This window comes from Sinocyclocheilus anshuiensis, unplaced genomic scaffold (assembly GCF_001515605.1).
Source record: "Sinocyclocheilus anshuiensis isolate Anshui unplaced genomic scaffold, SAMN03320099.WGS_v1.1 scaffold2357, whole genome shotgun sequence".
Taxonomy (NCBI): domain Eukaryota; kingdom Metazoa; phylum Chordata; class Actinopteri; order Cypriniformes; family Cyprinidae; genus Sinocyclocheilus; species Sinocyclocheilus anshuiensis.
In genome coordinates, this window is record NW_015549716.1 from 254,309 (window position 1) to 280,188 (window position 25,880).

The window sequence follows — 25,880 nt, forward strand, 5'->3', positions numbered from 1 at the left end:
TGTGTGTGTGTGTGTGTGTGTGTGTGTGTGTGTGTGAGTGTGTGTGTGTGTGTGTGTGTGTGCGCGTGCGTGTGGATACTTAGATACACTTTGGGGACAAAACAAAATCTCCTTCTGGAAGGCTCTCTTTTAATTGTAAAATTGGAATTAAACCAGTTCACACCAAGAACTATAACTACAAATATATTAGTGTCCATACCATTGGACTATAATGTTCTGTTTATTATAAACACAATTCGTCTGTTGCTTTAAATGCTTGAGCTCTTTAAAGTTGGACATACTGGCAGTGTTTTATCGTTCATTACTTCACCTCATCAATATTGTGCCTCTGTCATTATTGTCATAGCTGTGGTGTGGATCTTTCTGTTCTCATAGGATTAAAACAATTATTAAAAATGTACAATCGTCAGTGAAATTTAGTTAGTGTCCTCGTTGTGAACAACCTTTTAGTCTGCAGTAATTATAATTGGCTGTATATAAAAACAATAATGCTGTCAGTATAATGTGTTAATTTGGTGCGGTTAATAATTTACAAAAATGTTATAAAACAATTAAATATTAAATATTCATGCTATCTGATCCATCCATAATTTCAGTAATTTATTCAGGTCAAATATGGCCTAAATGAGAATTATTTTATATATATATTATTATTATTTTTTAAGTTTTCCACTTTGGATTGACTTCTAAAACCATTGTCTAATTAATTTGGTTTTGCAAATTTGAGCAAATTTTTAAATATATGCAACTATTTTGTGATAAAGAAATCTACCAAAGTGAACTTGGTAACACACACACACACACAATATAAACTTTTACCTAGCTATCTAAAATATGTTGTTCTGTCAAACTATTAAAAACTGTTATTGTAAAAACAGTAGTTACAATTTTTAATTGTTGACAGACCAACTTATTTTAGATAGCTATGGGTAAACATTTATATGTGTGTGTTAAATGTTCTCTTTGGTTGTTTTTCCTTTACTCCTTCTCTCTTGTTCCTGTGTCCCAGTATAGAGCTGCTGCAATATTAATGAGTGCTGGTTGTGTAACTGCTGTGTGGTTGGAACACTTTCAGCCTAAGATTAGTCTTTTCTCTCAGGGATGATCGGCAGAAACATGAAAGATCAGGAGGTGAGTCTGCGACTCACGCCATCAGACTTACAGCTAAGAAATGCTTTCCTGAGGGAAAAGTCTCATCCCACATGGCAGAACCTGCATGTGGGCTGCACATATATGGCCAGACAGCTTTCATTGTAATAGATTTGTGATAGGCATATTTGTCTGTGGTAGGGTGGACCATTTGCAGCCAATCTGAAGGAGCTGTTGATGGCGATTTGGATCAAACCTCCCGTTCTCACCTGTCTCTGCAGTCGCTGTTGTCTGTCCCAAGTTCACTTTGTTCTTCCCAGCAGCCCTGGGCTGGTTAACGTGCGGGTCTGAGTTGTCTTTCTTATCAGACATGTCTGTTTGCTCTTTATGCAGTACACATCAGAGTGTACAGAACAGACAGACACCAAATGACACTCGCAACTCGCGCTGTGCCACGATTCGTCTGTTTTAAAAACAGACGTTTTCTCATGCTGAGAGATAAGCAGATGTATGTGTGTGAGAAAATATCATATATGGTGTTAAAAAAATGAATGACAGCGGATGATAAGAGCTCCTATTCTCTGTTTTTATTTAGCTCCATTAGATGAGGCATGTTCGGAACATTCTCTTGCCATTTAACTGTTGCTGTCAGGAACTACTTTTTAGCGGAAAGACAGCATTTAACGAACTTGCTTCAAAAAAGTAACATTTCAATACATACATTTTTGGTTTTAATATTTTTTATTGTATGGTAACCGTTTTATAAAAGCAATAAGGTACTCGAGGCCGTGCTATATCGTGAATAAATTACGGTTGAAGGGGTTGCAGAACAATGCCCTTCAGCCGTGATTTATTCACGATACAGCACAGCCTCTCCTACCTTATTGCTTACATAAAGTGTAAACATAGTTTTTGGTATTTTGACAACCCCATTTGGTATCATGCTTTTCTGAAAGCTTTTTTATCTGCACAAACACGTCTCACATCCCTGAACTACAGGATCAGCAAACATTTAGTAGCTCTGCATGACTGAGAGTATACAACTACCTGCCAGAGGCTCAGAAATAGAAAGAGACCAACAGAATGACAGAGGCAGGGAGACAGGTCTGTCATTTCCATACCTGCTGAGGCTTGACTGTCTGCTTCCTCCTCCATCTGGCACTCCAAAAAGCAAGGCAGGGAATTGCCTACCTTTTTTAACGTTGGGCTGCTCTGGGCATTGGTACCTGCTGTCCAGCGTAACGTCCCACCATGTCTCATGCTCAGATTGACTACTGTCTGATGCAATGAGTGTAGACGGGTGAACTACTCACTCTCTGAGCTTTTCCTCCCAGATGGTTCTCAAGATGTGACAGTTTTGTTTGAAATTGAGGATTATATGGGAAATAATACAGGTGGAATTCACTAATACTTTGCAATGAAATACCACATGCGTAACTTTGCCTTACAGTTATAAGAGTGACCAACAAAATTGGTTTCTTTTGAGAAGAAAAAAAAACAAACTTTGTATTCTCCCTAAACCTGGTTTTGTTTTGGATTTCAGAGGCCATTGAGGGATTTACCAGAAGAAAATGGTAAAGAAATCACATCTAAACTTTAGCAGTTTTAACTTTTTTTCTTTCTTTTTTTTGTAAAAAGCCAAGTTGAATGGCTCAACCATGGGTCAAAGCAAAGATGGGAAAGTATGTCAGTGGATATTATACTTAAAGGAAATAACCTACAATGACTTTCTTTGTGACCTGTTGAAATTTATGATCAAACATTAACAATAAATTGGCCCTCTTGGACATTCGATTAAAGGGATAGTTCACCCAAAAATGAAAATTCTGTCATTAATTACCCTCATGTCGTTCCAAACCCGTAAGACCTTTGTTCATCTTCGGAACACAAATTAAGATATTTTTGATGGATTCTGAGAGCTCTCTGACCCTCCCATAGACAGCAAGGATCCTTACATGATCAAGGTCCAGAGACGTAGCAAGGAGATCGGTAAAATAATCCATGTGACATCAGGGGTTCAACCGTAATTTTACGAAGCTACGAGAATACTTTTTGTGCACAAAAGAAAAATGGCATCCGCGTGGCGCAGCTGACACAGAACAGCATACGCTGTTTATGTTCAGTGGGTAGTCTCCAAAATGGTGCCAGGGTGACGCGGAGGAGACGAATTGTTGAATAAAGTCGTTTTTTTTTTTTGCTTTTGCGCACAAAAAGTATTCTCCTAGCTTCGTAAAATTATGGTTGAACCCCTGATGTCACATCGATTATTTTACCTTGCTACATTTCTGGACCTTGATCGTGTAAGGACCCTTGCTGTCTGTGGGAGGGTCAGAGAGCTTGCATCAAAAAAACGCATCTTGCATCTTGCATTTGTGTTCCGAAGATGAACGGAGGTCTTACGGGTTTGGAACAACACGAGGGTGAGTAATTAATGACATAATTTTCATTTTTGGGTGAACTAACCCTTTAATTCCACAGTGTAAACATGGTTCTTTTCCACCACTATGTAATAGATCTGTGTAGCTAATGTGTCCCGGGCCGCACCTCTGTGCCAGTACCATAGGAGATGGAGAGCTCTTGGCACAGAGAGAGACAACAAAACACACTCCTATTACAATGAGTCTATGTAGCTTGACCTTCCTTTATGTGCAATAAAAGGGTGAAATGATTGTCAGATCATCTGCTAGTCTGGTGTGCTACCATCACTTGCATTATCAAACGCACAAAAAGAGGGCGTCATCATATGAGATCCTACACTCTAAAAAATGCTGGGTTGTTTCAACCCAATTTTGGGTCAAATATGGACTAACCCAACTGTTGGGTTAAAAAGTTCATTTAAAAATGTAACCAAAATTTAACCCAACAGTTGGGTTAGTCCATATTTGACCCAACATTGGGTTGAAACAACCCAGCATTTTTTAGAGTGTACACAGAGCGAGATTCTAATACATGCTTTCCGGTTTTCACAAGCGTAGGCTTATATCCCCAGTCTAGTTACAATAAAAGTGATGTTGTGTTGGTTCTTGTCTATGATCTTACCAAGCATGTGGTATTCCTGAGGACGATATCGAGCTCTCACGTTCCTGAGAGAACTATGCATGTTATTACTCTTCACACACCAACGATGACAGACATTTTCTATTAGGTCATAATTAAGGTTTAACTAAACTGCACTGACATACTATGTGACAGGAAGTCAGCTCTTCTTTCTGATTTGTAAAGAAGGAAAGAAGGCACCTCTGCTTGTTTGGATAGAAGGGTACCTGGTAGTTAAGAGGACGTCTGTAAAGATAGATAAGTCTGGCATGTGATGCCACGCAAATGTCTCCAATAGACCACAAATATTTCTCTAGGATGCACTTGGACTCAGGTGACTATTTCAATCCACCTTTGAGGAAGTGATTTACAAGCATTGAAGCATCACTAAAACCTGTTTAGGTTGCTAAAACTGTAGGTTTATTTAAAGTAATAGTTCACCCAAATATGAAAATTCTGTTGTCATTTATTCTCCCTTATGTCATTCCTTATTTTATTTTATGTATTTATTTATTATTTTGTGGGGTCCAAAACAACACTGAACCCCATTGACTTTCATTGTATTAACAACAACAACAAAAAATCTTTAAAAATATTACTTTTGTGTTCCACAGAAAAGAAAATGTCATACAGAGTATAGTGGTGAGTAAATGATGATAGATTTTCATTTTTTGAGTGAACTGTCCCTTTAAGGGAGTTTTTTTTGGGTGCAGTTAAAAGTTTCTTATAACTGACTGAACTTCACGTGACCTCTTCACTTTGAATCATTATATTAGTGACAACTTGACAAAATAGAACCAAGTAAATCATGCCACTTCAGCTTAACATGGTTCAGTTGTCATGTGTCTTCACAAAGCAATGTCAAATACCTTTTGCATACTTACAAATTGCCAAAAACCTCTTCCTCCTACACTTTATTTCCTTAAATAAAGTTGTGCTGTAAGGTTGGACACACTATAAAGTTTGAAATGAAGACCAGCTATATTAAAGTTAAACAAACATTTAAAAGTGCCAGCTCAGAGTAATATAGTAATAATCTGCACAAGAACAATGGCTTCTCTGTAAAATCAAATGCAAACAGTTAGCACAGAATTTGCCAAGCCCCTGCAATGAATCAATTGTGCAGGAGTGTTTGACGGGGAGAGGTTCAATCAACGCAAACAAGGCATTCTTTTGGCAGGTACAAAGGTAAACAAACGACTTGCAATAGCAAGGCTAGATTTTTGTACCAGATTTCTGTAAGTTTGTTGAGCCACCACTGCAGTGCAAACTTTGAGCAAACTTTTGTTTTGACAGTCTTCCTGTGACACAAATAACTTTCTCAATTTCAAGAGAAATTTAAGCATGCAAACAACATGCAGCCTGTTGAGTGAATAAACAGGAAATAAATGATTTGATTACTTTAGTCCAGGTTTGTTATTCTGATTAATTTAAGTTGTTTTGACGGATGAATGAATGGTATAATGAAACTCTCTGGGTTTTTCTCCTTACCAGACATTTCACATATGAAAATTTTGATCTATACAGTACTATAACTTTTTGTATATGTAAAACAAATCCTGTTTATCAGGTTTTGTCTATTCAAAAATACAGTTTGTTCCTTAATGGTCTGTAGTGTCAGTTAGCTAACTGTCTTGTGGAGCAGTTAACTATAGATTGTATGAAACTGATTTTGGCACACCCTCAGATGACTTAGTGCAGGTCGTTTTATGTGAGACTAATTGAGAGTATTGGCACTGGTAGAGATGCTTAATTACAACATTTTATGGTCAGATTATTTATTGTAGCTTCCAGTGATTGTCAGGTTTCATCAGTGGTCACACACCCTCTTCATTCAGAACCTGCTGTGTGTTAAACTGTCATGTCTTTTTAATTTTATATTATATATATATAATATTTTTATATTATATTATATTATATTTATTGTCCCTCAATATCAAAGGTTAATTTCAGACATTAGCCATAAATTAAGTCAAGAAAAAGAGAAATTTGCTTGTAGATTCTGAGGTTTGTTGAGTTCTTTTGAGATACTATGCTGTGACAGAATTTTTTTAGCTGTGTATTTGTTTACTTTGAACATGTTAAGTCAATATAATTCATTTGTCTTTTTGCTATATATTTTTCAAAAATGTTTCTGCTGTTTGTTACTTAACTGACTACAGAATGTATTGTCCACAATCAACTCTAAATCATTCTGTATTGCCCCCATGTGGTAAAGTTCTGAACTACAGTGTTTTGGATAAGCGGCGCGCGTGTAAACTATTGTGTTACTTATTTAATGTAGCACATTCACACAAAGGTTTTACATTGTCAGGTGTCTGTGTGCTTCACACAAAGGTTTTACATTGTCAGGTGTCTATGTGCTTCATACAGCTAATGTTTTGTATTTGTAACAACACAACAAAGCCACATTTCTACTGCCATTTCTTTCAGGATATTAATACACATTATGACCACTCCATTATGATAAACCTGACCACATCTAGCCCACATCTAACCTGCTCCTAAAGTTGACCTTTATATTTGATCTAGTCATCCTTATGTAGTCTTTTCTCCTCTGTTCCCAATACCCCCCATCTTTGCGGACCCCTGAGTGAGTTTCCTCCAATATGTGGATGAGCCACATTTAGTAGGTATTTCAGAGCACCTCTTTTTGCTCCTGTAACTGCATGAAAAGTGACAAGATCAGACTCGCTTACGTTCCTAACATGAGCTGACAGTAATGATTATGTTGACAAAAGTAAATAAGTATCTTCAAACTTCTATATGTCGTAGTCTAAAATGAATGCCAATCGTTTATATAAAATAATTAAACTGGCCTAAATTACTTTTTGAAAGTCTTCAGTCACCTGTCAGCTAATGCTCAACGTTTAATCACTATAATTGTGAGTCTGATCTGCATGTGCAAGCCACACTTTTCTCCAATGTTGTGCTGCATATTAAATGTCTGACCGATTTTTGTTTGCATGCACTGCAACTTCAGTTCATCCAAAAATGAAAGTTAGCTGAAAATTTACTCAAGCTCAGGCCATCCAAGATGTAACTAGTTGTTTCTTAATTTAATCAAATTCTCTTATCTGTTCCGATGAACTCATCTACACCTTGGCCTAAAGGTCGAGTAAATTTTCAGCCAATTTTTGTGAACTATTAATTTAAGCCAAATATTTCCAAATAATAATTCTATATTTATGCTTATGTCTTTAAGCATGTCTTTTTTCTGTAGGCTTTTATTTGCTTGCTCATGTACATATGAACAATTTAATGTACTATTTTGCATGAGTTCTGTTGGATCTGTTTTGCATGCTCTGTTGTCCCTGTGGCATCAGGCTTACAGTTGTTTTCTTGCACACTGGGAGTGGCTAAATGACAGTACAGTAATATTCTCTTATTCTCTCTTTTTCTGTTGCAGGTGTGGTGCGAAACCAGCAAAGAGGAGGAGGAGGAGGAAGAGGAAAGTGAGGATTTAAAGGGCAGTATTGCGTTCTGTTTGCAGGTTGAGCACACAGGAATTCGTACATACTTCTTCAGTGCAGACAGCCAGAAGGAGCAGGAGGAGTGGATCCAAGCCATGAGTGAGGCTGCCAGGGTCCACATCCCGGCCACATCCAGGTACACACACGCATCTATAATGTTAAAATTTTAATTCACTCAAAAATCTAAATTCTGTCATCATTTACTCACCCTCCTGTTGTTCCAAACCACATGATTCTTTCTCCTGAAAAAAAAAAAAAAATCCTGTATTATTATTATGGCCTTTTCAAAAGTGAAGAAATTGGTTTTGAAAAGTCACTAAAAAGGATTTGTGTAACATTGTAAGCAACAGGACGTACCAGTAACATGCTGTGTAAGTCTTTGTGCAGTAGGAATCTTATTTTCTTAAATAAAGACCAGGCAATGCTAATTTTAAATGTACTGCACAGTGAATATGGCATAAATAATATGACCACATAGTGACCAACTGGAAATAGCGCAGCATAGTTTGAAGTTGCTCGCTCATGTCATGTGCATCCATGTGTGTTTTCTGTGCGTATGCACTCAGGCACCATGTTTTCAGCGCTGTCAGAATAAAAGTCCTGTTTGCAATGCTTATCGGCCAAACACTAAAACTTATTGTCCAATTACAAGAACTAAAAAAAAAAGCAAAATATCGGTTTTGACAGTATATTGGTCCACTATTACTAGAAATGTAGCGCATGAGTCATAATGGCTACTTCCATTAAACTTTTCTGGTGCTTTTGTGAACCTCTATTCAGTACAAATAGTTTTTTTTATATAGAATTCAAATAGTAGTTCATCATGATTTCCACTTTTGTGTTTCACAGTAGAATGTAATATGGTTTTGGACAATGTCAGCATTTCGCAAACAGCCAAAGACACAGATGTGATGAAAATGTATGCAGAGCAACAACTAAAAACAACAACTAAAATAGCACAGATGGAGCACAAGAGCATGCCGTTAATGCTGCTACCCTGATACTCTGGAACATCCAGTCATGTGCACTCCTTATAACACAACATTTCACTGAACAGATCAAAGGCATCACTCTGTTTATGACAGTGTTTTACAGATGTTTTGTCTTTCTCTTTCCTGCTGTTTTGCAGAAATAGGTCTGAGCATGTCCCTACAGCAGAACAAAACGACATGGTAGCCAAACGTCTCGAGCCCAACTCTCATGCAGAGAACGGCCAGAGGCCAGATGTCCATGAGCCTGTCAAACACGAGTTTAACGGCGTAGAAACCAGAGACACCATGCCCAGCACCCCAGTGACCCCAGTTACCCCTAATATAGAGGGCAGGATGGGGGAGAAAGGAGGCCTGGCACCCCATCACCCCAATGGCTGGGGTAGCTATGGTCCTCCCAACGGTTCAAGATACCAGTCCCAAGAGAACGTGAGGGACATGCGGGAGCTGCATGAGGAGAATATTATGATGCGGAGGGGCTTTGTGCCTAGGACGGTGCCGGAGAGACTTGCCCAGAGGAAGAGCTCCATGACGCAGCTGCAGCAGTGGGTCAACCAGCGGCGGGCCATAGTGGCTCAAGACGACGGCTGCAGGTGAGGTCTAGAGTGCCTTCGTAACCTCATCATTTTTTTCTCAGCAGGGTTATTACAGTTTTTTGTTTTTTTTACATTTTATTGTATTTATTTTTTATTTTATTTTATAGTTTAAGTTTAGTTTTAATATGTGTTAAACTAAACTAAATAAAACAGGTACAATTAGTAAACTGATTTACTTTAGTCATTTAATTTCTCTGCAGTCTATGATAATTACACCCCTTCTTAGTCCATCCAGGTACCACACAGTAAACCGCGCTATGTCAGCAGACTATTACGGTGTGTACAGCGGCCCTCCGTATGTGGATGACTATCCCCTCTACCCACCTGGTGTGCGACCTGAGAGCATCTGCTCCATGTCGGCTGCATACAACCGACCACCGCCTCGCTGGACCATGGAAGAGAGGAGGCGGTCATTGCGAGACGGACCCTTATATGGTCAACCTCGAGACCCTCAGTGGATGATGGGACCCCAGGGTCCTGCCTATTACCCCCAGTTAGACTCAGCACAGAACTCTATGAGACGGCTTTCCATACAGCCACGCTCACGGTCGGTCCCTCGTTCGCCCTCCTCTTCATCAGGAGGACCCTATTCTCCACACAGCTTCGCCGCACCTGCCCGATCGCCCAGCGCCAGGTTTGATCGGGGACCCGGACGACTCAGAGAGGAGGGTATATATGCTGACCCCTCAGTCTATGGGCTCCGCAGGTCACTGAGCTCACCTAAGGTAAAGCACCTGTCAAGCAACTAATTATCCATAACCAATTATCTTGTGACAATTACAAATTATTCTGGCTAAGAACTGCCCACGTAAACTGCAAAATATATTATATGCTGACACTAAATTACCATAATTAATTATTGTTTTAATATTATTTCCCTGGATATCGTCACTCCTGTATTAAATTATCAAAAGAAATATAATATAATATAATATAATATGTGATTAATAATATAATTTATATTATATTATATTATATTATATTATATTATATTATATTATATTATATTATATTACCCAACAACAAAAATATATTACAGAAGGACTTGCCTAACATTATTAAAAAATTAAATATCATATAATATAGCATATAATAGCATATATTCCAGCAGATCTAGCCTTTTTTGTGTCTTACTTTAAATTACCATAATTATTCTTGTTTTAGTATGATTTCCCTGGAGATCGTCGCTCTTACAGTCAAGGAATGTACCACTACAACTACCCAGCATCCCCTTCGGTCCATAGTAAAATGGTAAGTCAACACTTTTAAGCACTTGTGAATGTATTTAGCATGATACACACCATTTACAACCTTGTCAATTGAGAACCAGCAAATCATGTGATCACGTGACTGATAATTTGTATGTGCAACAGATCAAGTGCACTAGCTTGGCTATTGAATGATTGATGAGGGCATGTAATTGTCTGTTCTTATGAGTATGAGCGTGCTGCACCACACTTTGCTGTGATTAGCAATGCCGTGATTAGCATGTGTCTGTCCTCACCTGTGTCTCAATCTCCGTCTCTCCATCCAATGTTTTTGCGTGCTGTATGCTGCTGCTGGGTTTGACACACTGGGCTTTGCTGCTGCCTCACTGCACACATCAGGAGGACATTTTAGATGTGCAGCTTCAGAGGAACCTGGAGTACCTAGATCAGCAGGTAGGAGGCTCGATCCAACAACCACAACTGAGATTCAATGCTGACAGCACGTTAGCTCTGTTCCGAAACCTAGTGAGCTACTCAACTAAGTGACATTTCAAGCATGAAAAGAATATTAATCGTGATTAAAACTTGAATATGTAGAACGTTTTAAATGAATGAATTTCCACTTTAGTTGGGATGCTTCTTTAGAAAGCAGCTGCATGTGGACAGTAGACAGAGTCAGCTCCCTAAGTTTTCAAACAGAGCTTTTGATTGTTGGCTTCACATTAAAGGATGATAAAGAACAAACTGACCAATGTTTGGTTGTCCACTTCAAGACATTAACAACCATGTCATAAATGTAGTCACAGTCCTCTCAAACATTTTTCTGAAGCACCACCTCCTGTTCTCACCGTCTTCTCTCCTATCTCCTCTCTGTGTCAGTTCTCACACTGATTTGAAAGTGTTTTCTAATTTTATAACAGTTGCATGTTAACAGCAGCGGCTGCTATATATGGCTTCTTCGTAATTGTCACATGGGGAAGTTGTCACAAGGGTTATATCTCAGGAACTGTAAGGTTCTGAGTCAAGAGTCACAAATATGTGTTTACTCTAGCAGTGTTATTTTTTTTATGTTGGTTTTGAAAAATCTTGATAAAAAAAACAGTTTTAAATAGTTTTTTTTTTTTGTCAGTTCTGGACATGATTATTTTTTATATCAGATTGAGGAAGTTTTACCCAACATTTTTATTGGGGCAAATTGTCACGTTTTATATTTTGTAAATTATACATTTTGAATAATGATTTTAATTAGTTTCTTTTGCAGTTTTGCTGTTTTATGAATTGTTTATTGTTTCATATTTTTTTACTGATTATATTTTGTTGATATGCCTGTTATAATTTTTATTTTTAAGTCCTGTTTATACGAACTTCCTTTACATCAAAGAACCTGAGAAAAGTGAATCACAGCTTAACACAAAAATATGAAGCAGAACAATTGTTTTAAACATCGATCGTTAGAAATGCTTCGTTATTAAAATCATTTCTGATGGATCATGTGCCTGAAGACCGGAGTAATGGCTGAAAATCCAGAACAAATTCAGAAAATCCGCAGGAAAAAATACATTTTAAAATATATTAAAATATAAAAGAGGTTATTTTAAATTTTAATAATATTTCACAATAGTATTGTTTTTACTGTATTTTTCATCAAATAATTGCCACCTTGGTGAGTATAAGAGACTTCTTTCAGAAACATTAAAAAAATATATTACTGCACCAAACTTTATAATGGTAGTGTAGTGTAATGACTTTCAAAAATAAACCTACCATAAGAAATATTCACTAGAGTTAAAAAAGTCTGACAACTTGCCCCAGTCTCTCCTATGTCCTCTATCTGCTGTGGACATTGTAAGTATACTGTAAGCTAGGTTCCATCAAATTCGGCCATATTCAAGGTCAGGCATATAGCCAGGTGAATGATAATGTGTTCTGCCCTAGATGACAGATGGTGATCACCTAATCGGCATGGTAACCAGAGTGGTTGAGCGTTCCTCTCCTCAAGCAAAACTATTCTCACAAGTAAGAGAGTCGAGACTCCTCTAGAGAGGCAGGCTGCTGTTCTACCTGCTATTCCTGCACTACTGAAGCTTAGTTCAGCCTCTTTCTGCCAAAGTTAGGCTCAAATGAGGCTGTTCTGGGGTTGAGGTGGAGCCTGCCTCTCTCTGTGCATCCTGGTCGATGTGGCATGTTGGCTGTTTTGATAGTGCTTTAGGTTTAAGGAAACAGAGGTTTAGTTTTAGAGCCTTAACCTTTAAGTTCAGCTTAAAGAGAGCCACAATCTTCAGTGTCTCTTTGGTTTTAAGATTTTTTGCTTTACTTTATATCTGAATCCCGCCATTTCCAGTGCTTGTTTAGATTAAAATCACATCCTCCATTGTGTGGTCATTGTGTATTTTGTCGTCTTGCTTTTGTCCTTTGTGTACAGTATTTGTCTTATCCACTCATACCATCAAGCAAGAAAGCCATTTTCAGTGGATAGCCTTCACACGGTGGGGCTTATCATTGACACAGCATTTGGGATGGTTTTTGTTGCTGAATAATGCAAACAGCACATTGCAATGGCTATTTATTTTAAAAGTTTTGGTATTTATTTATTCATAAAGTAATAACAGTGGTATTTGGATTTTTGTATTAGTATTATTTTATTTATTGTTTATTATATTATTATTTTAAATCTTATTTACTCCAAAATCAAATTTTGAAAAAGAAAAAGTTTTTCTTCTAAGATTTCCATTTTATTTATTCTCTCCGGTTATAGGTGCCTCCATTCCATGATGTGTACGGTGACCTACATCCCACACTGAAGCTTCATGAGATTGAGACCAGTGTAAGTCACTTTGTCTGATCAAAGAAGACATGCATAAATGTACAACTTGCAAATCATTGTCATTCACATAACAGAGCCATGAACTAATTAATTTTGTCTGTGTACAGAAACTACTGGGCCGCTTGTGTGAGCAGAATCGACTTGTGAAAGAGCAGGAGGCTGTAGTTCATCGTTTGCGAATGGAAAAGGTACATTTGTAGCTTTTAGGAGTTCTCTAAAAAAAATGGATATGAAATAATATTATAATATATTTAATATAATATTTAAACAAATATTACAGCATTAATTTAATATTTAATATTACATTATCAATATAAACCACCTAATTATGCCTAAAACTACTGTCCTTACTCACTTGACTGTTTTCTGCAATTTCCAGGACAGCCTAGAGGGGGTGCTGGTGGCCACGCATCAGGAGATGGAGCTGTACAGGAACCAGCCGCTGGCCATGGAGAAACTTCAGCTGAAGAAGGAGAGTCTACAAAACAAGCTGATTAACATCAGAGGAGAGCTGTCTCAGGCCTCCAGTGTAGGAAACCAGACAATTTTACACGTTTATGAACACACATTACCACATAACCGGAGCTAATGTTTTTGATTAAATAAATGTTGATGTTTCTTTTGTTACTTGTACTTCACAGGCCCTGACCACCACCCGTATGGAGTTTGAGGTACTAGAGGATGAAGTAAACAGCATCCACGGGGACCTGTGGGAGCAGCTGAATGCTGGAGGGCAGGTACGTTGGATACTGGCTCCACATTTGTCATCATCATCATTAGTTACCAGGAAACCTTGAACTCCTTCACTACAAGCCCTTAATGACTTCTGCCACCTTTCCATTTAGGCAAATCATTTATTTATGAGCACATGCAATTATCATGTGAATGGCCTCCACTGCATTCAGCACTGTCATGATCATTTTTACATGATTGATTTACCTTTATCCACTGTTAGTGGTGTGATGAGGGCATTATTGTAGTAAAAAAGGTGACCTTGATGATACAGAATTAATTTGAATATTCAGTTAAGATCCATAGTAATTATCTGTTTAATGCAACAAGAACTGCTCAAAGTCCTTTGAAATGGAGATGAATAATGCAATCAGTAATTGAATGGCATGTGATTCTCTCATTAATTATGAATAAGAATTGAATATGCATTATTGTAATGATGACAGTGCTTCAATAATGCATGTGTCTCTCTGTTTCAATGAATCACTTGTCTAACCGAATCTCCTCTCCTCCCAGAGTGAGTTGGTACACGGGCACATTCAGAAGGAGTTCTGGAGGGTTCAGGATGTTTTGGAGGGGCTGCACAAGAACAACCCATCTCGTGGCACGGATACGGCCAAGCACAGAGGTCAGATGATCTCCATACTGCGCGGCATCACACATAATCTATGCAAGTTCGTTTTGGCACTCAGCACCATGGTGCTGCAGAGCAGAAGAATGACTTATTTCTGACCAGTTTCTGGCTATTTATTATAGTCAGCATGAAATGAAAATTCACCTTATTTATTTTTTACATAATTTAATTTGTAAAATTGGTTCGTAATTTTTAATCAAAATGTCATAACTGGTTCGTCTAGTGAAACGACAGACTTGTTTTATGACATATGCTTCTATTAAATGACTTTTTAATTCATTTGGTCTACATAAACCCTGTCCCTATACTTACAGTCAACTGCAAGCTCACATTCAGATTCGCTGCACATCACAAAACAGAAGAAAAGATCTGTCGCTACTTCTGTTCTGTATTTTCTGTATAGAGCTGCAGTTTTCTTATGTAACATGAATGTTGTGAGAACGTTGTGTGCCTGCTGTTGCAGTTATGCTGCTGCTGCAACGCTTTCATGCAGTGCGTACGATGTGAAACGGGCTTAGTAATTGGGAAACAGACAGCAATGTAATTTGTTTTATGATTTGATTATTTTTTATTGGAATGCAACTGCAGCAAAGTAGAGCATATTACAGGGAAGAATATTAGGTTACTTTTGACATTGTGACATTGGTCCTTAACTCTATTATCTTTCTCTGTCTCCTGTAGCCAGTGGAGCATCCGGCTCCTTCAGCACAAACAGTCCTGCAAGTCCCTTGAGTTCAGTGAGTCTGACGAGTCCTCTCAGCCCCTTCTCTCCTGTCCCTGGCTCTCAGGCCTCTCCCACCAAACAGCTGGCCACAGAGGTATTTCACACAGCATTATTCTTCAATGAAAGACTGTCTTATTCATTACAGTGTACAGAATACAATGCAGAAGCACATACTGTATGCTGTAGTACCATATCATTTCATTTAAATGAAGAAGGGAATATCAAATTGTTCTGCTTCTCGTAACTAAATCAAGTCTGATCATAGGACTCGCTATTTTTGTTTATCCCAGACAGCCTGAATTGTTCCTGACTCACAATAAATGATATTTGCTGTATTATGCTCATTTAAAGAAACCTCTAACCATAGTCTACTGCCATGAAGTTGTGGTGATAATTTTAAAAGGCTTTTACTTTGAAAAGATACCATAATAAAGCAACAGTTGTGTTATAGTAGTAAATATCCCATTCATTTTCTCCATAGGGAATACATTTTGAAAAATAACTTTAACGACAGACCTACTGAGCTACGAGGATGTTAACTGATGTTATATGCTTTTGTTAAAGTCATCAGCCTGCATTAATTCAATTTATTTTTTAAATAATCATGTTTAACAGTGGAATTCCTGGTGAAATACTATATTGCACATGATTCTGCAGAGAAATTGTCACCAATTAGGGAATTGCAACAAATAAATTGCAGCAAAATAACTTTCAAGCACCCACACACTCCCATGAATCACTGCAAATTATATAATAATGGGAATCAGTCTCCCTACACTCTCAAGCTATTTAAATATTTATGAATAATTTGTTTATTTTGCAATACATGTAAAATATGTTTTTCTATATACATAATTAGAATCTTTAAATCAGTTTTACATATTTTTTATCATTTTCAGTTTGATTATATCCTTCACAATGCTTCATGGGACTTTAGTTCTTTCCCTCATTAAAGCTGTTAAGTAGACAGTCTTGTACCTTTGTCTTTTTGTCTGATTTTCAAATACTTTTTCCCTTCAAATCAAAGTTTGTGATCTTTTGATTCACTTCGTATTTGGTTGGTTGGGTGGCTTATAAATCCTGAACAAAGACTTTTTAAAATCCCTATGGGCAAAATGAATTAGAAAAATAATGGTAACTGAAAAAGTAGACGGGCACTGTTGCACTATATTGGCTTTTTAGCTTAAGAGAAAGCAGAGTGATTTTAATCAGGAGTTGAATTATTCTAACTGGAATGATGATTAAATGACCTGAAATGGGATTCAAAGATTATTTCTGTGTCTAATACCTGTTTTCTGGCTATATGATTCTGTTTTATGTTGTTACTTAGCTATAGTCACTCTTAAACACTTGGTTGTGCGTGTTTGCTATTCATAGGTGACCCACTCCCACAGTGATATGCTACCAAAATATGCCCAGAGTTTTACGCCATTCTGGCACATGCAGTTTATTCAGAAGAATCAGCCCCTGACTGAACTGCACATTTTCAGACTTCAGACTTTGGCCTAAGCCTTTTAACCCAGCTCACAGTTGCCTTTGCTAGCAGAGATTTGCCAAAATCACAAAGTACATGTGTGGGTCATGTGTGGGTCAGTGTTTATTAGTGTTGTGGTGAGGGATCCATGCCTCTATGCCTCCCATGATTCTCTCCACCCTCCACCCTTAGTTGCTCCTGATGCACAGCTCACTCTCCACCTCTCCATCCCTTCTCTTTTCTCCTCCTCCCTGCCTTTCTTTCTTTCCCTTCTGCTTAATTTCTGTTCTATCCATATCTTTTACTTTCTCTTCCCAACTTCCTGTTTTTTTTCTTTTCCCTTGCCTTCCTTCCATAGGAGGTTGGTCCTCCGCGACCTCCACTTCCTAAATCTTACCAGCCCCTGGAGACCTCCCAGTCCTTTCCCCCCTCTGTCACTCCCCTGCCCTTAGACAGCAATGCCTGGCTGCGCAGCATGGGCCCCCATTCAGGCATCCACCAGGAAGGCTACAAGGAGGACGAAGATTTCTGCAGCAGAAAGGTACCTCAGAGAGGCGGCTGCACTACGAGAATGAGGACTGTGTCCATTTTCGCACCATGATCATCACTACAATATCAACAACATCTTCCTTTCCTCTACACCATTAACTTCATTATTTCCCTTTCTTTCCATTTCACTATTTCACTTCATATAATCTCTGTTTGCTTTTACATATTTACAATTTTGTCATGTATTACTTTATCTCAAACCAAACGCCATGATAATATAACATCGGTTTTAAGATATAGCAAATATTGGAATAAATAAATCGGAGTAGCTTGTCTTCCAACAGCTCCCATTTTTCCATCCGTTTGTGTGTGGTAGACAGATCAAGCTTCTTCATATACACACTTCTGTAGTTGCCCCATTTATGTCCTTAGTACCTGTTTTATTTGTGCTTGCTTGTTTCTTTGCTAGTGTTGCGTTTATTCAAGCTGTGATGTCTAAAAATGCTTCCATGGCTTTTACTTATAGCCATATTTGCCTCAACAACCTCATGCATTTACAGGCTGCTATTCATCACGCTGTTGAACAACCTGTAGAAGCCCACACTGTGCCCCATGCCAACTGTTTTTTTTTCAGTATGCTAATATAACATAATGAATTGCTAAAATTAATTGGTGTTTGTGTTTTTGTTTTTTGAAAAAAATGGCTTCCTTGAAAAATGTAGGTATAGGACTGCTAAAGGTGTTTTTTTTTTAATCATAATATGAAACCAGTCTGAAAGGAATCCGATTAAGAATCTGTTAAGAATCAAATAAGATGTATTTTAATCCTGTCAGGATGGGATGGCTGGTTTCAATTATGACAGAAATTCCATTAGCAATACTGTATGTTCTTTAGGATATTTTTACTAGGGTTTACAATTGCTATGTTTTGTTCCAGCACAACTACAACTCACTGGGAGAAAAGATCAGTGACTTTGATACAGAGCAATCCAACCAGAATAAAGGTAGGAAGAAAAAAGGGCTGACATTTTTCTTGCTATTTCCTGAGCATATGAAGTTAATTATATTTAATTATAGGATAAATTATATTTAAATCATGGTTACAGTAAGAAACAAGTGAAAAACTCTAATCAAAAGAGAGACTAGAAGCCAACACGATTTTATTGCCTCACAATGGCGCCTGTCTAAAAAATGTAGTTTATAATTGACTTTTTCTTTGCAGTCGGAATTGTTCCACCCAGGACCAAGTCGCCATCAGAAAACAAGAACAATTCTGATGGCGTCCAACGGAGAAATGGGAAGGTGTCCAATGGTCACATTTCCAGAGTAAGTTAAATCTGTGCTAGTAAACTGTTTATGTTTTCAATAATAGCTTCACATTTTATGAGAAAATATGAAGAACTATAAAATATAGCCAGTACCATTAGTTTAATCAACATAAGTTACAGATCCAAATTATGGGTTCTGATTCAGTATGTATAGGACTAGGTGGCATTATAGGTAATCTTTTATAAATGTGTTGTGTAATGGTGTTGGATGTGTGTCCCAGGAGAGGCCAAAGAGTGCAGTGTTCCCCGCAGAGGCAAAGTCTAAAATGACTGTGGAGGAACAGAATGAGAGGATACGAAGAAACCAGAGCAACTCCGTCAGAGACAAAAGGCGCAGCCTCAACCTTTCCAGCAACCAGAACATCGATGGCTTCAAATCTTCTGCTAACTACAGAGTGGTTATTGTCATATTCTTAAGCATTTTTTTTTCTCTGTACTGAAGGTGTAACACATTATTGCAGGTTTAGCTGGTTATCAATGCACTTTATTACCAATAGCTCATGTTTTTGAGACACTACTGGCAAAACCTTTTTTCATGCACTGGTCGATTTTGATAATGCATCATTTGCTCATTTAAACAAACTTTCAGAAAACTTGTAATACAAAACGAAAGTCTTAATGTACTGTAATTAATCAACTGGTTAAATCTGGTGATATCTATCAGTTATAATTGTTACCCTATTTACCTCTAGTGTCTTGCCTCAATTCATACCCTCACCGTTTATTAGGGTCAGTTGTGATCATTTAGGCACTTCACAGAAAAAAAAAAAAGCAGTCCAGTAAAATTATCTGCACTTGAAATTTACTTGAAAAGTAGCAAGACTGCAAAATATATTATTGATATATTCTAAATATAATTATATTGGGTGCCATAAAGTATATGCTTAAAACAAGAAAAAATGGTGTGAGGCAAATAAAATATATTCTATGAAACCATTTTGCAGTTTATGTCACGCTAAGCATTGAGCCAGTTGTTCTTCCTGATATCCAGGTGCGGAGGAGAGTAACGGCTGATGAGGTGGATATTAAGGATCTTGAGGCGGCCGTGAGGGGAGAAGGTATGGAGTCACCCAGGGAAGAAATTGCTCGTCTGCGACGACAGGTGGAACCTGAACACTATGACCTGGATCTCAACAAAGAGGTTAGAAATCACATAGCAGCACTGCACATTGCACCATGAACATTGTCCAGTTTTTTTAATAACGGTTGATGTGAAGGATAGGCAAGGACATTTGTGTCATTGTTTCTCTAGTTGTCCATGCCGGACAAAGTCCTGATCCCTGAGCGATACTTGGACATTGAGCCCAGTACACCACTCAGCCCAGAAGAGCTGCGGGAAAAACAGAAGAAAGTTGAAAGAATCAAGACACTGATTGCCAAATCGAAGTATGATGCACATCATGTCCTCATCCACTACACACTGACCTTTATTTTGTTTTGTTTTTTGTCCATCCAAACCCATTTGTTGTTATGCCATAAACCATACGCAGCACTTGCCGAACAACTAGGGACAAATTAAGTCAAGCTCTCAAAATACAAGTATAAAAAACACCATCAAAGATTTTTCACTTTTGTGTTCTTTGGAAAATACAACAGGTTACAGTTTTGGTTTCAAACAACACTGAGTAAACTTTGGCAGAATTTCCTCTTAGGTGAAATCAATACTTGAAAAATGACTTTATTACATCTGTGTATATATATATATATATATATATATATATTATTATTTTAATTTTTTTATTGAATATTAATATCCTATCTGTCTATCTCCAGCCTGCAAAATGTGGTGCCGGTGTTGGACGGGCCAGTGGAGGGACCCAGTAACCCAGAGCTGCAGCTTCATGAGCAGGAGAAACGCATCGAGATTTCCTGCGCTCTGGCTGCCGAGGCCTCCCGCCGTAGCCGGTTGCTTTCCGGTGAGGAAGCCTGCCGCCCTGAGGAGCCTGGGCGAGCTGTGACACCAACTGTCTGACCACTGTCTCACCCTCATGCCCTTTCAATGTCACATGCTCCTCGATGTCCTCAAAGTACACTTCACCACACTTCAGTGCTGAGGTTGCACTTTAATTATAGTTACTGTTTGACTTAGTTGAACTATTAGATTTGCTATTTTGCAGAAGAAATTTATATTTGAATTGATATTTAATTGATCTGTTTCAAAATTCACAAGACATTTATGAAGCTTTTAGATACCATCTAGATGCGTGACCTCGGTACTGAAGCACACTGTCTAGTTCCATCTAGATTCACTGAGGAACTGCTCTAGAGTGAGAGATTTTCTCAAATTAACGACTATGAATATATAAAGGTTTGTTATTGTCACTAAATTTTAAACTTCAGAACACATATGAATTGACAAAGGCAGAGAGGACAAACATCAGTAATAAATAGAGAGAATTTTAAAAATACAATATATATTTTTTTATTCATCATGCCTTTGATCTGTTTCTAGATGAAGATTTATGGACAACCAAAATGCAAAATAAAATTTAAAATCATGCATTGGACTTTCCTGCATAGTTTTCTTTCATTTCAGTCCATATTTTTTGTAGTAAAAAATTCAATTAGCATGGATTAATTTTGCCTTCTGGCTTGTGGCTCTGTAGAGAGGACAGTATATATCCACCTCTCTGTCCCACAATTCCTATTTCATTTGCTTCATGGCATATGTTTTCTTTTGACATTCCCCCCCATAATTTCACTGCATTGCAGCACAGTGCGTCCCCAGTCCCCCTGCCTCCCCAACCAGCCTGGTCCCTCCCGCTTCTGCTGACTACTCTGACTCTTCCCACATCATGAAGGTGTGAAGGTGAGTCCCGCCCACTGCACAACAATCCCCGCCCCTTCCTTTCACTTCCCAGTTCCTCACACAAACTCTCTTCCTGGTCCTGCTCATTATTGCCCTTGCTTTCTTTTACTTTCAGTAGAGCTAGAAATATAACAACGCTGAATATTGATGCATTTACACCACCGTTTTGGTAGAAAAATATTCTGGTATGGAAAAAATTGAATTTAAGAAAAATTCTTAATCTTGGTTAACTGCACATTTACTACAGGACTTGTGGCTATTTCACAAACAGCTCCTACAAATTTGTTGACTGGCTTTCATTCTGTATTATCAGCATAATTTCCAGTGATCAAGTCTATACAGTGTTAACAGACTAACTGTAAACTTAACAGCTGCAATCAGCTCATGACAAAATAATAGTCAGCCATGATCAAAACCATGTGACAAGAATTTTAAAAAGGTGATGTTGGTGTTTGAACGTTTTGGACTATGTTAATCATATCACAGTGAACTTTCATGAGCTCTAAATTTCTCTTGTGGTCCATTAACAGTTTATTAAAGAACATTTTCACACGGAAACCAGATGCAGCTATTTTGGCAACTGTTGTACAATCGGTTCACCTTATTAACTGTTGGGTCAGAAACACTTGACACAAGTATGCGAATGCAGAGGCGAACGTTTAACCATTCGCATTGCAAAAGAACAACCATATTGAATGTATTCTATTTGCGTTTCGCTGTTGGTAGCAAACCTCAGAGTTCAAAAGACTCACGTTGGTAATAAAGTGTGCCATTAAGCCAGATATTATTATTATTCAGGTAGCTATTTTTATAAACATGTTAACTTTAACTATGTAGGCCCTGTCACAAATGGTGTGTTTAATGTACAGTGGGTATAGAAAAGAATCACCCCCTTTAAAATAATCACATTTTGTTGATTCGCAGCATGAAATGAAGACAAACACCGTTTTTGTTTTATCCAGCTGTATTTATTCAGTGCAACTTATAACATCCAAGTGAAAGATATAACACCAACATGTCAGGAAAAAAAAAAAATATATATATTGTCTCATCTGCCTCAGAATCTTTAAGGTGTGTCGTGACTGCATGTGGCCTTTCTTGAGGAGTGACTTTTTTCTTGCAACCCTCCCATACAAGCCACATTTGAGCAGAATTTGTGACCTTGTCGTCACATGCACACAATGACCACTCTTTGTCATAAATTCCTGCAACTGCTTCAGAGTTGCTGTAGGCCTCTTGGTCGCCTCTCTGACCAGTTTCCTCCTGACTCTTTCATCCAGTTTGGAGCGATGTCCTGATCCAGGGAGGGTCTGTGTCATACCAAATACCTTCCACTTCTTAATAATAGACTTCACTGTGCTTTTAGGCATTGATAAAGCCTTTGAATTTTTTTTTGTATCCATCTCCTGACTTGAGATCTTTGACAGTGTTTTGCCACCAATAGTTGATTGTTTGCTTCAGTTGCACTACCAAGTACTGAAATGCTCCAGGAAAGCTGTTTTAATGCTGAGCTGATCAAAATGACCACAGCTGATCACAGTTGAAAGTCAAATTTGTGTGCCATTGACGTGATTAGCTACACCTGATTGAGTTTATAAGTCATTTTTAGGAGGGGGGTGATCCCTTCTCCAACTCAGTGATTCTGTTTTTTGTTTTTTTCTGACATGTTGGTGTTGTATCTTTCACTTGGATGTTATAAGTTGCACTGAGTAAATACAGCTGGATGAAACAAAAACTGTGTCCGTCTTCATTTCAGGCTGCAGAACAACATTTTAAAGATTATTTTAAAGGGGGTGATTCTTTTCTACAGTATACCCACTGTTACTCTGTAGTTCTCATCCAAGGGTCAGGGGCCCACTAAGGAGCTTCAGTAAACTTTCAAGGAAGCTTTAAGATGGCTTAAAACAAAACTACTAAAAATCAGGATATTATTTTAATTCACTCCCTAATTAATTAAATCTTATAACTCCATGGGTATTTTTCTAATAAATATAAATTTTTCTAGTTATTCCAAGCTCTGAAATATTTAAGTGGGTAGAAATTGTGAATGCTTTGCATTCTCAATACGCTCTTTTTCCAAACCCACACTGATCAGACTTCCCGGCACACTACTACCCAGAAGTCTGTGTGGCCAAGTGTAGAACACATGGCTGTGAGTGCCATCTGGGACAGAGTCATTCTTTTCAAATTGTTGCTTTCCATGACATAAAAATTGTCAATATAAGAAAGAGAATTTACACTCATGTCCACTAAAGCATCCCCTGGTGGCAGCACATTGCATTATCAATTGCGGTCTGATACATCATGTATTTTTCATCCAAAAATGAGAACGGTGTCATCATTTGCTAACCCCCTTCACATCCTGTATGACTTTCTTCTGTGGAACACAAAATTATCAGTACAATGAATATCAGTGGGGTTCAACGTTGTTTCAGACTCCTTCATGGAATTTGTATGGACAAAATGAGTTGAATCATTCTTCAAAATGTCTCCTTTTGTGTTCCACAGAAGAAAGTACTTCATACAGGTTTGCAATGACATGAGTAAATGGTGACAGAATATCCATTTTTGGGAGAACTATCTCTTAAACATTTCTAGATGCATTCACATTCTTGCAAAGAGTGTGTTTTGGGCCTTATTATCATTTTTCTGTGTGTTTAAATGTGAAAAACGTTCAGCTGAACAAAAGAAATACGACAGTCTCTGACGATACATTTGTTCTCCTCTTCTCTTTGTTCTCTCTTCTTCTCCCATTTTCCCAGCTCAAGCTCTTGCAGCTGTCAAATTTGACGGCGAGCCCTTCTGAGTGTCCAGCAGACAAAGAAAAGATGGAAAAAAACACTGAACACCAAGAACGTTTTGTTTTGCATCCGCCAAACATTGTATTTCTTTCGATTACTTACACAACACCATGCAGAGAAACATTTCAATATGTTTGGATGTCTGCGGAGGGCTGTTCACGAGCAAGGCTATCTGCCCCCACATCTCCTCACAATCCTCATTCGGAGTGCGTAACCCACGGCAGAACTACGTAATTCAATTAATCAGCTGTTTTGACTTGATTTCGGAGGATTGCAGTCATATTACAAAAGCTACAAACTAGCCAGGAGTGGACGATGTTTACAGATTCATATCTACTCTCAGTCACATTACTGACTGGAGAACATACAGCAAAATCATACTACAAATGCTGGGTACAGCTGCTCAGGGCGGATTCTTGCGACAGGAAGGAGCATGACAGAGACCGAGATGCGACCAGAGGAAAAGTGTTTGAGGAAGTTGTAAAAACCAGACCAGGGACTACAGCAAAGTTGTCAAAGCGCAGTTTATCTGTAAGTCATCAGAAGAGAGATTTGGAACTGCTAGTATGATAATTATCTGTGTTCAGAACACTAGCCGCAATCAACCCCCAAGGATTTATGAACACAACTCAGTAGGAGCTTGGAACAGTCGTAGACTGTGAATGAATCCGTTGTTGTCTTGATCCAAAGGATGTTGATGATGCAAGAAAACTTGGCATTGGGCACTTCCCCTCCATCAACTTTAAGGCCAGACTCACTGTGACTCCTCCTGGCCTCCTCTTTTCCCACCGTCCTCTCTAATTTCAAAATAGGGCTTGAGAACCCTCTTCCCGTCAACATTGCAGTCACTCAAACCATTGTCAGGCCTTTAAGTACCGTGTGTATCTATAAATAAAGCATATATATTGATATGACTATTACTCTAATCTTTGCATCAAAGCCATGTGGACTCATCATAGTGCTTTTACTGCTAGGACAGTATCAAATATTGGTACCTAAATACTTGTGAGCGTGTGTGTTAGATTAATAAGATGAGAAAGCAGAAACATTGGAAGTGTCCTTAGAGTTGTAAGTCTGCTTGTTGAAACAACGCGTGTTCATGCGAGGCCAGCAACTTGCATTACAGCCTGTATATACAGATGTTAAATTATGTAACCTGTTGCCTCAACAGAATATCAAAGCCCTTATTTGTGGATCGTTGTGCCATTTGGAGATTCATTTGGCTGTTTCTTTTCTGCCGTTGCACAGTTTTTGTGTAAATATAGATTAACATGGAATTAAATGGAACAATATTTTGGATTATTTTTCTATCACAGGTAATTACCTCTGTAATCAAGCAGCTTGATTATAACTTATCGTAAAGTAAAGAACAATTTGCCAAACCATATAAATCTCCTGTTTTGTACTTTGAGGTGATCGTTCCCAATATCGAAACCTCTAAAATGCCATGCAAGTTGTTAGCCCATTCTGTGCTTTCTGCTTGTCTTTATTTACTTTTTTTTTTTTTTTTTACGTGAAATTAGTCTGTTTTTGGTCTAACTCTTGACTAAACACTGGCCTCAGCTTGTGTATGATCTGTTTTGTGAGAATTTGTTTGACGAAACTGTCATGTCATATTTATTTCTCTGCAAAGTCACGGAAATCATGTTGTTCTTATTCCAAAAAAAAAAAAAA

At 38.0% G+C, this 25,880-nt stretch overlaps 1 protein-coding gene across 10 annotated transcripts in view; it reads left to right on the top strand.

Annotated features, from left to right (window-relative positions):
- The window catches only part of LOC107660755 (pleckstrin homology domain-containing family A member 6-like), a 77,208-nt gene extending 51,328 nt beyond the window's left edge, over positions 1-25,880 (top strand). For 2 of the 10 annotated variants that reach the window (XM_016450169.1, XM_016450164.1), the window contains exons 7-27: positions 7,535-7,734; positions 8,728-9,180; positions 9,410-9,908; positions 10,348-10,434; positions 10,791-10,844; positions 12,327-12,407; positions 13,147-13,215; positions 13,323-13,403; positions 13,595-13,744; positions 13,857-13,952; positions 14,464-14,575; positions 15,263-15,399; positions 17,138-17,320; positions 18,206-18,272; positions 18,491-18,594; positions 18,818-18,994; positions 19,588-19,737; positions 19,849-19,982; positions 20,370-20,512; positions 21,309-21,405; positions 24,168-25,880. In XM_016450169.1, the coding sequence (XP_016305655.1) occupies positions 7,535-7,734; positions 8,728-9,180; positions 9,410-9,908; positions 10,348-10,434; positions 10,791-10,844; positions 12,327-12,407; positions 13,147-13,215; positions 13,323-13,403; positions 13,595-13,744; positions 13,857-13,952; positions 14,464-14,575; positions 15,263-15,399; positions 17,138-17,320; positions 18,206-18,272; positions 18,491-18,594; positions 18,818-18,994; positions 19,588-19,737; positions 19,849-19,982; positions 20,370-20,512; positions 21,309-21,403 (3,072 nt within the window). In that variant the 3' untranslated portion in view covers positions 21,404-21,405; positions 24,168-25,880. Of the gene's footprint in view, positions 1-7,534; positions 7,735-8,727; positions 9,181-9,409; positions 9,909-10,347; positions 10,435-10,790; positions 10,845-12,326; positions 12,408-13,146; positions 13,216-13,322; positions 13,404-13,594; positions 13,745-13,856; positions 13,953-14,463; positions 14,576-15,262; positions 15,400-17,137; positions 17,321-18,205; positions 18,273-18,490; positions 18,595-18,817; positions 18,995-19,587; positions 19,738-19,848; positions 19,983-20,369; positions 20,905-21,308; positions 21,406-24,167 lie in introns of those variants that run through there. The other 8 variants (XM_016450168.1, XM_016450172.1, XM_016450166.1 and 5 more) reach the window with 7 other exon arrangements.